The sequence below is a fragment of the Podarcis erhardii genome (genome assembly GCF_964252035.2).
Source record: "Podarcis erhardii genome assembly, chromosome: 15".
Taxonomy (NCBI): domain Eukaryota; kingdom Metazoa; phylum Chordata; class Lepidosauria; order Squamata; family Lacertidae; genus Podarcis; species Podarcis erhardii.
In genome coordinates this window covers 3,697,032-3,710,125 of record NC_138505.1, presented here as the reverse complement: position 1 = coordinate 3,710,125, position 13,094 = coordinate 3,697,032, and the positions used below count along the sequence as shown (strand labels likewise).

Here is a 13,094-nt window from a genome sequence, read left to right as displayed (position 1 = left end):
ATACCAATAACAAACTTAGTTGGTCTCTAAGGTGCTACTGGAAGGAATTTTTTGTATTTTGTTTCGACTACGGCAGACCAACACGGCTACCTGCCTGTAACTACCTTACAGGGTTGTTGAGGGGAATTCAGTGAGATGGGGGGGAACTATGTACACCACCTCAAGGTGAGATATAAATTCAATAAACAAACAAACAAATAAGCTATTACGGGAGAACCAGCTTGTCAAGGAAACACAGAACCTTCTCACAAATGTTTTAGGTTTGCGGAGGTTTTCTGACACCCCACTTTACTCCAAACCAAGATGCCCTCAAGGCGGCCTGCCACACACTTAAAACTAATACTCCAACTATGATCAAAAAGGCACCACAGAATCATAGCAGTGGAAGGGACCTGGGGATCGTCTGATCCAAAACCCTGCAATGAAGGAATATGCAGCTGTCCGTTACGGAGATCAGGCCTGCAACCTTGGCGTTATCAGCCCTGTGCTCCAGCCAACTGAGCTAATGAGCATCTAACAAAACAACACCCTTGCCTGAAAACTAAGTTAAGAAAGCATTGGCAACAGAGCAAAATTATTATTATTATTATTAATAATAATAATAATAATAATAATAATAATAATAATTTATTATTTATACCCCGCCCATCTGGCTGGGCTTCCCCAGCCACTCTGGGCAGCATTCCAAAAAAATATTAAAATACTGTAATACATCAAACATTAAAAGCTTCCCTAAACAGGGCTGCCTTCAGATGTCTTCTAAAAGTCTGGTAGTTGTTGTTCTCTTGGACATCTGGTGGGAGGGTGTTCCACAGGGCAGGTGACACCACCGAGAAGGCCCTCTGCCTGGTTCCCTGGAACTTGGCTTCCCACAGGGAGGGAACAGCCAGAAGGCCCTTGGCGCTGGACCTCAGCATCCGGGCAGAATGATGGGGGTGGAGACGCTCCTTCAGATATACAGGACCGAGGCCGTTTAGGGCTTTAAAGGTCAGCACCAACACTTTGAATTGTGCTCGGAAACGTACTGGGAGCCAATGTAGGTCTTTCAAGACCGGTGTTATGTGGTCTCGGCGGCCGCCCCAGTCATCAGTCTAGCTGCCACATTCTGGATTAATTGCAGTTTCCGGGTCGCCTTCAAAGGTAGCCCCACGTAGAGCGCATTGCAGTAGTCCAAGCAGGAGATAACCATGCACCACTCTGGCGAGGCAGTCTGCGGGCAGGTAGGGTCTCATCCTGCATACCAGATGGAGCTGGTAAACAGCTGCCCTGGACACAGGGCACAATAGGAAACAAAAACTCAAGAAAACGATGAGCATAAAATGGGGGGAGAAAATGGGACTTCAGCTCCCCTCAGCATGTCCAAAAGTCAGGAATGCTGGGAGCTGCAACTGAGCAACATCTGGAGGGCCAGAGGTTAGCCATTTCTGCTTCAGAGACTGTCCTGCACAGGAGGGTGAAGTATTCACCGGCAGAAGCTTTACACAGGAAATGCAAGCATTATGCAGCAATCGAACCAAACCTAAACCGGGGGAAACGCTTTCATGCCTCCACACCCCGGCTTGCAACTTACTTCACAGCGTTGTCCAGGAGAATGTCTACCCGGGCCACTTCATCCTCCTTCTGCTTCACGGTCTCCGCCACGCCCTCCAGTTGCTTCTTACGCTGCGCGATGCGCTCCGACTTCTCCAGCTCCTCGTCGATCAGCTGCTTGAGATCCTCCAGGGAGATCCCTAGTTCCTCCAACACCTCTTGCTGCAGCTCCATCTCTGGGGACTCGGCCATCATGGCAGAAACTGAGGTTGTTCAAAAGAAGGAAGCGTTCAGACGTGGGGCACCCAAAACATTGTTCAGCCCTTCCCCTCCTCTTCCCTACATTGTTCCCAGAAGCATTCAGTTTAAAACACTGCCAACCATCTGAAGAGAAAAGCATGTACAGTGGTGCCTCGCAAGACGAAAATAATCCGTTCCGCGAGTCTGTTCGTCTAGCGGTTTTTTCGTCTTGCGAAGCATCCCTATTAGCGGATTAGCGCTATTAGCGGCTTAGCGGCTAAACAGCTATTAGCGGCTTAGAAAAAGGGGGGGAAGGGAAATTCGTCTTGCGAATTTCCATAGGGAAATTCGTCTTGCGAAGCGCCTCGAAAAACGGAAAACCCTTTCGTCTAGCGGGTTTTTCGTCTTGCGAGGCATTCGTCTTGCAGGGCACCACTGTATGTTTATATTTAATAAACTCATATAGGTTGCTTCTCGGGCAAATGGTGCCTCCTGAAGGCGTTTATGAACTATAAACCAGCCATACACAATGAAACCAGGCCAAATGGAATCTCATCGACTTATTTCGAACGGTATGTAACGCCATCACAAACCAAACGGCTGTAACTCAACCTGCTGGCATCAGGCTATGTGCAGCTTCTGTGTGTGTATCTTGTATCTCCTCTCCTGACCCAATCAGGCAGTGAGAATGTCAGAAGAGCCAGGCTGCTGGACCAGGCCAAAACCCCATCAAGTCCAGCATCCTATTCGCACAACAGCCAACTTACCGTATTTTTCGCTCTATAAGACGCACCAGACCACAAGACGCACCTAGTTTTTGGAGGAGGAAAACAAGAAAAAAAATATTCTGAATCTCAGAAGCCAGAACAGCAAGAGGGATCGCTGCGCAGTGAAAGCAGCAATCCCTCTTGCTGTTCTGGCTTCTGGGATAGCTGCGCAGCCTGCATTCGCTCCATAAGACGCACACACATTTCCCCTTACGTTTAGGAGGGAAAAAGTGAGTCTTATAGAGCAAAAAATACGGCAATTCCTCTGGAAACCCAGCAAGCAGAGCCTTAGGGCAAGAACACTCTCCACACTTGCAATTCCCAACCACTGGTATTCAGAAGCATACTGCCTGCGACAATGGAGTGAAGCACAGCCGCTGTAGCTAGTAGCTACGGATAGCCTTATTCGGCATGAATTAGTCCCATTCACTTTTCAAGCTGTCCAAGCTGGCAGTCACCACTACTTGTGTGCTTCTTCACAGTTGGGGAACAAAATCGCTTTCCATAGCATTCTCCATTGTCTGTTTAACATAGCTTTAACATATTTATTTATTTATTTATACCTGAAGGAGCATCTCCACCCCCATCGTTCTGCCCGGACACTGAGGTCCAGCACCAAGGGCCTTCTGGTGGTTCCCTCACTGCAAGAAGTGAACTTACAGGGAACCAGGCAGAGGGCCTTCTCAGTAGTGGCACCCACCCTGTGGAACACCCTCCCACCAGATGTCAAAGAGAAAAACAACTAGCAGACTTTTAGAAGACATCTGAAGGCAACCCTGTTTAGGGAAGCTTTTAATGTTTAACAGACCATTGTATTTTAATATTTTGTTGGAAGCCTCCCAGAGTGGCTGGGGAAACCCACCCAGATGGGCGGGGTATAAATAATGAATTATTATTACAGTGGTACCTTGGGTTAAGGACTAAACTCGTTCTGGAGGTCTGTTCTTAACCTGAAACTGTTCTTAACGTGAAGTACCACTTTAGCTAACGGGGCCTCCCACTGTGGCTGCGCCGCCACAGCACGATTTCTGTTCTCATCCTGAAGCAAAGTTCTTAACCCGAGGTAATATTTCTGGGTTAGCGGAGTCTGTACGCTAAAGTGTATGTAACCTGAAGCGTATGTAACCCAAGGTACCACTGTAGTATTATTATTATTACCTCTTATGGAATCAAATTCCATAGTTTCTCTTTGTGAAAAAGTCCTTTCTTTTCACAGGAGATAATAATTCCCACCAACCTGGATGGATTTTAAAAAAGAGGACTGGGCAAATTTGTGGAGGAAGAGAGGTCTATCGATAGCTACTAGCCATGACGGCTGTGCTCTACCACCAGTCAGAGGCAGCAATGCTTTTGAATACAATTTGCGGGAAACCACTGAAAAGGAAACGGGCTTGCTGGACACTGTGAGAACAGGATACTGGACTAGATGGGTCAAAGGCCTTCTTATGTTCCTAAATAACTGAAGTTTAAAACCAGAAAATATTTTAAACAATTACCTACATAAAACGCTTATCCCGGAAAATATTAACGACATGAATAGACCCATGTATCCCTCAAACACGGAGGGACACGGGTGGCACTATGGGTTAAACCACAGAGCCTAGGACTTGCAGATCAGAAGGTCGGCGGTTCGAATCCCCATGACGGGGTGAGCTCCCATTGCTCGGTCCCTGCTCCTGCCAACCTAGCAGTTCGAAAGCACATCAAAGTGCAAGTAGATGAATAGGTACCGCTCCGGCGGGAAGGTAAACGGTGTTTCCGTGCACTGCTCTGGTTCGCCAGAAGCGGCTTAGTCCTGCTGGCCACATGACCCGGAAGCTGTACGCCGGCTCCCTCAGCCAGTAAAGTGAGATGAGCGCCCCAACCCCAGAGTCGGCCACGACTGGACCTAATGGTCAGGGGTCCCTTTACCATTACCTATCCCTCAAACACGGCCCCCTGTTCTCTTTAGGGGATCACATCCCTTTGGAACAGCTCACACACTTGTCCCTCCACTAAGGGATCAAAGTATTCTCCACATTCAGGCTCCAAGTCTCTTCCAGCTAGTCACATTCTGATGCAGGAAGCTTTCCTACCTGGGAAGTTCCTCTGCTCTAAGAGTAACAAAATTAAAAGACACAAAATTAAAAGTCACAAAATTAAAAGATGCCTGCTTCTTGGGAGAAAACCAATGACAAACCTAGACAGCATGCTAAAAAGCAGAGACACCACCTTGCCGACAAAGGTCCGTATAGTTAAAGCTCTGGTTTTCCCAGTAGTGATATATGGAAGTGAGAGCTGGACCATAAAGAAGGCTGAACGCCGAAGAATGGATGCTTTTGAATTCTGGTGCTGGAGGAGACTCTTGAGAGTCCCATGGACTGCAAGAAGATCCAACCTCTCCATTCTGAAGGAAATCAGCCCTGAGTGCTCACTGGAAGGACAGATCCTGAAGCTGAGGCTCCAAGACTTTGGCCACCTCATGAGAAGAGAAGACTCCCTGGAAAAGAGCCTGATGTTGGGAAAGATGGAGGGCACAAGGAGAAGGGGACGACAGAGGATGAGATAGCTGGACAGTGTTGTCGAAGCTACGAACATGAGCTTGACCAAACTGTGGGAGGCAGTGGAAGACAGGAGGGCCTGGCGTGCTCTGGTCCAGGGGGTGACGAAGAGGCGGACACGACTAAACGACAACAAGAAGAGTAATGGTCCCCTGAGATGGCCCTTTCCTCCCTCACCCCCAAATCCATCTACTCTTACCCCACCCCCCACATGCCACTTAGCCCTAAATAGATTCAACCACCTTTCCCCAGCAATACATCCTCTAAGAAAGATGCACCCCTATTCAACCCCTCTCTCATTCAGCCTCCCTCTTTCGCACACAAACACCTCCGAAAGAGACACCCACTCCCACCCAGTGGTCCACCATCCCTTCTCAAATCTGGCCTCTCTCTAAACCCCTTTAGCTTTTGAGAGCATGCCAATGTCTTTCCCCAACAACCTGCACGTCTAATGGAAGCCCCCCCCCCAAGTCAAGCCCTCTCCACAATTTGTAGCAACCCCAAACCCCCAATTTCAGTCTGCCCCACTCACTTTTGAAGGCATGTCCCAGTCTCACCATTCAAGACCCCCACCCCCAAATTCACCCCCCAATCTGCAGCACCCACCCCAAATCCAGCCCCCCACCCACCTTTGAAGGCCTGCACCAGTCTTAACATTCAGCCCCCCCCCAATTCAGCCCCTTCCTACTCACTCCCCCCCCAATAATAAAGTCCCTCCCCTTGCCTGACACACAGGCCCCTCCCACCTTTGCAGCCCCCACCCCACCCCCAAGTTCAGTCTGCCCCACCCACTTTTGAAGGCATGCCCCAGTCTCACCATTCAAGACCCTCACCCCCCAATCTGCACCACCCACCCCGAATCCTGCCCCCTGCCCACCTTTGAAGGCCTGCACCAGTCTTAACATTCAGGCCCCCCCCCATTCAGCCCCTTCCTACTCACTCCCCCCCCCAATAATAAAGTCCCTCCCCTTGCCTGACAGACAGGCCCCTCCCCCCTTTGTAGCCCCCCTTCCCAAAGCTCCAGCCCCCCCATACCTACCTCTCCCCCTCCCCCCCCCGAGGGGCCAAAGAAAAGGGGGGGAATTATTTTCCTTGGAACCGGGCACTTTAGGATGGACCGGAAGCCCGGTCAACGTGCTTCCGGGGGCGGGGCCACATCGCATATCCCGAGGCTATTTCTTTTAGGCCACACCCACCGAGCGGCCGGCCGGCAGCTGTGCGCATGCGTGGCGGGAAGGCGGTTGCCGGGAGGAGATCGCGAGGAAGCGGCCGGGAAGCTTCTCACGTCTACGCATGCGCCTCAGGAAAGAGGCCCACCCCGCCGCTGTTTGGGCTTAGCGCGCATGCGCGGCGCAGCAATAGCACTTGCATAGGGAGAAGGCTTCGGATGCTCAATTGGGAAGCAGGAGGCGGAAAGGCGCATGCGCCCTAGGGGTTGCATGTCTTTTTTCTTTTAAAGGGCCAGTGGCCTATTTTTCCCACTTCAACTCTTAACTGGGATTTGTGCAACTTTTATTTAAAAAATAAAAACCAGCGACACAATCCCGTTAGGATGATGATGATTTAAGCGGCCCCACCCTCCTTTTCTCCAGGTATCTCAAGATGCAAAAAATGAACAGGAAAACATAAATCACTCCAGAGTCAAGAAGTGTGACTTTTTAGGTAGGAATTTAATTTTATATTAACATAATCAGGTTTGTTTTCGGTGAGTGGGTGAGGTAGATATAAATATACATGCGAACAGTTTCACACAAAGAGGGAAGCTGTAAATCTGTGGGTGAAGGGCGGTATACAAATTGAATGAATGAATGAATGAATGAAAACCCTTCATGACCAGCAGTCAAAATAATAATTTTCTTCCAAGAGAACCAATAAATGTCCGCTGAAGCTCTCCATTCATTCTGCTACACTTTTCACAGCATGAAAGTAGCTTTTCTTATAGCACAAGGCGTAGCAAGTTTACTCCAAAGGAAACAAGCATCGTTTCACTTTCCAAGGGTCGTGGGAACTGCCGTGAGGGGCTGCCTTGGATAACATCAGGGCACTTTTACAGCACAGTGTCAGAGGCCTTGAACTCTGCGCTCGGCATGGATTTGTATCTCAGCCTTCAACCTGGCGCCCTCGAGGTGTTTTCTACTACAACTCCCATCAGCCCACCCAGATAGCATGGCTGTTTTGAACCTCAACTCCCAGGAAACAGGGCTGTGCTGATGGCTTGCTATAAGGCAGCATTCCGTGTTCCCATTAAATCAGCCCTTTATTCAGAATCATGAGGACTGGAATCTTCATTTATATTTCAGGATGAGTACTTGCTTTGCAAGCAGAAGGTCCCAAAGAATCTAGGAATCTAGATAGACTGCCACTGGACCTGGAGGTTCCCCCGAAGAACATAAGAAGAGCTGAATCTTGTTCTCATATTGGCCAACCAGATGCCTGTGGAAAACTCACAAACAGGACTTGAACATAACAGCACCCTTTCCCCTGTAGTTTCCAGCAACTGAGATTTGTGGCTCATAGCCATTGATAACCTTATCATTCATGAATTTGCCCAGTCTCACCAGGTTGGCAAAGACTGCCATATATTCTCACCGCCATCCTCAAAAGGACCGAAACCGTTTCCAAACATTTCAACAAGACTTTAAAGTGGAAATCTTCCTCCTAGGCTGCGTGTGTATCAGAACTATTTTTCAACTGTTTATACGTTTAGAATAGTTTTACACACAAAACGGCTTTTAATTGTTTTCATATCCATGAAACCAGGAAAGTGGAACTGTTTTATTCCCTGCAGGTTCCTGGAGTGTCTCTCTCTCTCTCTTGCAAGTAGGTTTTATGATTGTACAGTGGTACCTCACAAACTTAATTCATTCCGGAGGTCCGTTCTTAACCCGAAACCTTTCTTAACCTGATGTACCAGTTTAGCTAATGGGGCCTCCTGCTGCCGCCGCTGCACACTTACCACACAGTGGTACCTCGGGTTACAAACAGTTCAGGTTACAAATACATACTTCAGGTTACAGACTCCGCTAACCCAGAAATAGTACCTCGAGTTGAGAACTTTGCCCCAGGATGAGAACAGAAATTGTGCGGCGGCGGCGGCGGCAGAACCCGATTAGCTAAAGTGCTTCAGGTTAAGAACGGACCTCCGGAACGAATTAAGTTCTTAACCCGAGGTACCACTGTATACTGTTTTCCAATTGTACATTTGATTGCAACCCATGCTGGGAATCTGTCCGGGAACCAAATCAGCCAGAGGGCAGATCCAGACTGTACATTTAAAGTACACTCAATGCACATTTTTTAAAAAACCATGAATTCCTCCAAAGGATCCTGGGAACTCTAGTTTGTTCAGGGTGCTAGAAATTGTAGCTCTGAGAGGAGGAAGAATGGCAGTTTCCTAGAATTCTTTGGGAAAGTAGTGCTTTAAATGTCTGGCTTGGATCTGACGTCAGACAATGCATTTTGTCCTGAGCTTTCCATTGCTTCTTGGAACAGGGGAGAACTACTATGGGAATTATGGAATCAAAGGATCATAGAGTTGGAAGGAATCCAGATGGTCCAGTCCAGCAGTGGAGCAAGCAAGAGGAAGGATTAATACTGTTAAGCGTCTGCTTTCCATCCACCTTTATTTTCCACCTTGTCTCTCCCCATCATGGGCGCTGCTGCGTGCTGATGGACGCTGTCAGTCAAGCTGCTCCTCCTCCCAAGTCGAGGTGGGGATGGCGGTGTAGGGGTCCACGATGAGCTTTGCACAGCGCACCATCATGAGCATCAGGAAGAAGCACATGAGTGAGAGGAAGCCGATGCAGATTCCCTTGTCCACATCCACGAAGGTCTCTGGCGTGGGATTCTCCATGGGGCCGGCGGGGCAGCCTGCTTCTCACCAGCCGGGCGAAAACATGTCTGCTCACCTGTGGGGAGAGAGAGGCAGGATGGTGTGGGGCCATCTGGGTTCAGACCCCTGGCCGTACATTCGTGTGTGGGGGGGTGAATAATAGAATTGTAGAGTTCCAACCCCTTGCAATGCAGGAATCTTTTGCTAAGTGTGGGGCTCAAACCCATGACCCTGAAATTAAGAGTCTCTACCCACTGAGTTAGGGACATGGGTCTAAAGCACGGAGCCTCTTGGGCTTGCCGATCGGATGGTCGGCGGTTCTAATCCCCGCAAGGGGTGAGCTCCCATTGCTCTGTCCCTGATCCTGCCAACCGAGCAGTTTGAAAGCACGTCAAAGTGCAAGTAGATAAATAGGTACCGTTCCAGCGGGAAGGTAAATGGTGTTTCCATGTGCTGCTCTGGTTCGCCAGAAGCGGCTTGGTCATGCTGGCCACATGATCGGAAGCTGTATGCCGGCTCCCTCAGCCAGTAAAGCGAGATGAGCACCGCAACCCCAGAGTTGTCCGCAACTGGACCTAACGGTCAGGGGTCCCTTTACCTTTACATACCGACTGAGCTTTTTTATTATTATTATTATCAAACCTTTATTAGGCATTATGCAAATAAAACCATAAAAGAGAAAATAACATATAAAAACCTTGAAATGTATATAAAAAGGCAGCAGATGATTACATACATATATATATATATACATATAAAATCAGTGGTTTCCCTTGTTAATCTGCTCCTTGGAGGACTGCTGCCAAAAACTCAGCTACCCCCGCCGTTACCCTTTGGTCAGCGTCGGATAGGTAAAGTCCCACGCATTTACCTTGCTGGGGTTCCAGACCACCCGAAAGAGGGGACAGCACGCGTTGACGGAGCGTACTGTGCAATGGGCAATGAAGGAGAATATGCTCTACAGTGTCCGGGACATTCATAGAGCATCTGCAGAATCTCTTGTTTCTAGGAACGTTTTGATATCTTCCCCTGACAAATGCTGAGGGAAAAACATTTAAACGGGCCAGCATAAAAGCCCTACGTTGGGCTGGGATTATTAATTTAGTGACGTAATTGGCTCTACTATCTAAGATATTTAAATCATAGAATGTGGGGGAGCAAATTTTGTTTACAGCTGCCATAATATTTTGTCTCGACATCCTTTAGTCTAGTTAGGATATTATGAAAAATGTACTGCTCATTAGAGTTGTACAGGGGCTCCAGCTCGATGCCTAAAGATTCAATCTTTTTTTCGAGGTGCTGATACCATCTTGATTTATAGGAGTCTTTGAGCAAATCAGCGAGCAGACTTGATGGAGGGCAGCGAAAGTGGCAGCGTAACCAGTACTTTATTGAGGTGGACCATGCCCAATATTCCAGTGTGTGTATGCCTATTTCTGCACACATTGTTTCATATTTGATCACAGCTGGGAGTCCAAGAATACGTCTCAAAAAGCTGGAATGAATTTTTTTTAAATCACTGTTATATGCTTGGACCCATAGCGGGATTCCATAAAGTAACTGGGATTGCACTTTTGTTTGAAATATCTGAATGGCCGCAGGAATAAATTGATTACCTATCTGATAATAAAAACGGGCAACTGCTGATGAGGTGCACTTTGCCTGTTTTATGGCATTTGTGCGATGGGTTACCCACCCTAAATTGCTCTGGAATAAGATTCCCAGATACCTATGGATTTTCACTTGTTGGATTTCTTGCCCTCTTATTTTCCATTTCTCTAATTTCCAACCATTCGAGAAGACCAAAATTTTTGTCTTCTCATAATTTATAGAGAGTTTGTTACATTCGCAGTAAGAGATCAGTGAGGATATAAGACGTTTCAGACCCAGGCTCGTTAATGATAGTAGGACAGCATCGTCTGCGTATAATAAGAGAGGAACTGGCTTCTGATTAAGTTTAGGGGCTATCATATTTCAGGCATGTGGGACACCCAGCCATCCAGATGGTGCTGAACTACAACTCCCATCAGCCCTCGGAAGCCAGAAGACAGGGAGGATGGGATATGTAGTTCAGCAACATCTGAAATGCCTAGTGACACCCCCCGAACCCCTGCACTTGTTATATTTAGAATCTTAGAACAGAAGGGTTCAAAGGAACACCAGAGGCCGTTTTGTCTAACCATTTGGCCACCCAAGCTCTGTTTAAAAATCTCCCAAGGCCAGTACTGAAAAGACCCTGGCTCTGGTTGAGGCCAGCCTAACCTCCCTGTGGCCCGGGACCTCCAAGATGTTTTTGTTTGAAGACCGTAAGTTCCTCCGTGGGACATATCAGGAGAGGCGGTCCCGTAGGTACGAGGGTCCTAAGCTGTATAGAGCTTTAAAGGTTAAAACCAGCACCTTAAACCTGACCCTGTACTCCACTGGGAGCCAGTGCAGCTGGTATAGCACCGGGTGAATGTGATCTCGCAGCGAGGACCCCATAAGGAGTCTCACCACAGCATTCTGCACCCGCTGGAGTTTCTGGGTCAGTCTCAAGGGCAGCCCCACGTAGAGCGAGTTACAATAATCAAGTCTGGAGGTGACCGTCGCGTGGATCACAGTGGCTAGGTCAAACAAAAGACACTGCAGATGCAGGGGAGACAGAGAAGTGGTACGAAGTCAACCGGATTTGGCTCCTACCGTACGTTTGGAATCTGATGACACAGAGATGTCCCTTGTAAGTTGGCAAGAGATCTGCTGGTTATCCTTCGTAGCTGATCTTAACCACTGGGCAGCTCCAGCTCCCCTCTGCTGTAGCCCAAAGGTATCATGAATACTTCATCAAGTTGGGGTGGCATCACGTTTCAAACGCTCCCGGTAATGAGAGCAACATGATCTCTCACCCATTAAATTGTACCCTCAGTCACTCAGCCAGCATATCTTTCCATGTGGGGTTTCTTTTCCTGTACAGTGCAGTACCTTGGTTCTCAAACTTAATCCGTTCCGGAAGTCTGTTCCAAAACCAAGGTGTGCTTACCCATAGAGAGTAATGCAAAATGGATTAATCAGTTCCAGACTTTTAAAAACAACACCCAAAACAGCAATTTAACATGAATTTTACCACCTAGCGGGACCATTGATCCATAAAAGGGAAGCAATAAACAATGTACTGCCAATCAGTCAGTCAATCAATCAATCAATCAATCAATCAGTAGCTGAACTGGGTTCCACACAGTCACAAAAACAAAACAAAAAGAGCTGCAAAAACAGAAACACAAAATAAATAGCAAAAACAGACAGACCTCAGCGTAACACTTGAAACGGAAGCGTGGTGTTACGATATGGATGCAATGCAGCTGCAAAGTGCTAGCACGTTTGGCTTCCAAAAAAAGTTCGCAAACCAGAACGCTTACTTCCAGGTTTGCAGTGTTTGGGTTCGAAGTTGTTTGAGTAGCAAGGCGTTTGAGAACCAAGGTACCACTGTAAGGGCGGGGGGGGGGGGGACGGACAGCTGAGGAACAGGCCAGGTTCCGGCCCCACCACCCTGCTCGAGGGTCCTGCATCGTGGGGGGGTTGGGGTAGATGACCCTTGGGGTCCCATTGAAATAAAAAACTAAGGTCTTATATATATAATAAATGTTCGTGGATTTCCCAGGCAAACATGTACATAAATGTATGGGCCACATGTCTGAGGCAGCACAGGAGGGCAGTCCTGGAGCCATTTTGGCTTCCAAACTAACCAAATGTTTTCTCTGCAAGGTCGAAGGAAAAGGGAAAAGCCTCCCCACTGTCTTTTCATTCACAAAACCTGTCTTAAGGGTATGTCTGTATGAATAGGGTGAGCCTGTGAGCTGGCTCAGGAACTAAGTATTTGTCACTACAAAAGACTGGCCAGGCTCCCCAGGGTATCCAATCAAGTAAGCATTAAGAGGTAACCTGCCAGACAGGAGATAAATGACAGGAGATAAACAAAACCCTCAGATTTCTGCTGTAGACCGCCCTTTCTGTGATATATGTATGATGTTTCTGGGGGTGGTCTTGGACTCCAGGGCGGGCAATTTAAAATGTCTATATAAGGGCAGGCACACCTGGGTTCTGGGTCCTCCTCCTTTCCTGCGTGTGAGGGGAGCACCCTGTTGCAACAGTTCAATAAAGATCAGGCTTACGAGCTGCTTTGCTTCTCAATATTCTCTGGTTGGCCTCTGT

The 13,094-nt window shown here is 48.0% G+C and overlaps 1 protein-coding gene and 1 long non-coding RNA gene across 6 annotated transcripts in view; one reads left to right on the top strand and one right to left on the bottom strand.

Moving 5' to 3' along the window:
- SETDB1 (SET domain bifurcated histone lysine methyltransferase 1) overlaps positions 1–6,171 on the bottom strand; it is a 37,319-nt gene extending 31,148 nt beyond the window's left edge. For 3 of the 5 annotated variants that reach the window (XM_081840844.1, XM_081840846.1, XM_081840845.1), the window contains exons 1-2: positions 5,955–5,997; positions 1,571–1,793 (exon numbers count right to left, since the gene is read on the bottom strand). In XM_081840844.1, the coding sequence (XP_081696970.1) occupies positions 1,571–1,793; positions 5,955–5,982 (251 nt within the window). In that variant the 5' untranslated portion in view covers positions 5,983–5,997. Of the gene's footprint in view, positions 1–1,570; positions 1,794–5,706; positions 5,729–5,954; positions 5,998–6,116 lie in introns of those variants that run through there. The other 2 variants (XM_081840847.1, XM_081840848.1) reach the window with 2 other exon arrangements.
- Positions 6,172–6,527: 356 nt separating this feature from the next.
- On the top strand, positions 6,528–7,344 carry LOC309331054. Its single transcript, XR_014151709.1, has 2 exons — positions 6,528–6,739; positions 7,020–7,344. It is a non-coding gene; the product is annotated as an uncharacterized lncRNA (long non-coding RNA).
- Positions 7,345–13,094: the final 5,750 nt, after the last annotated feature.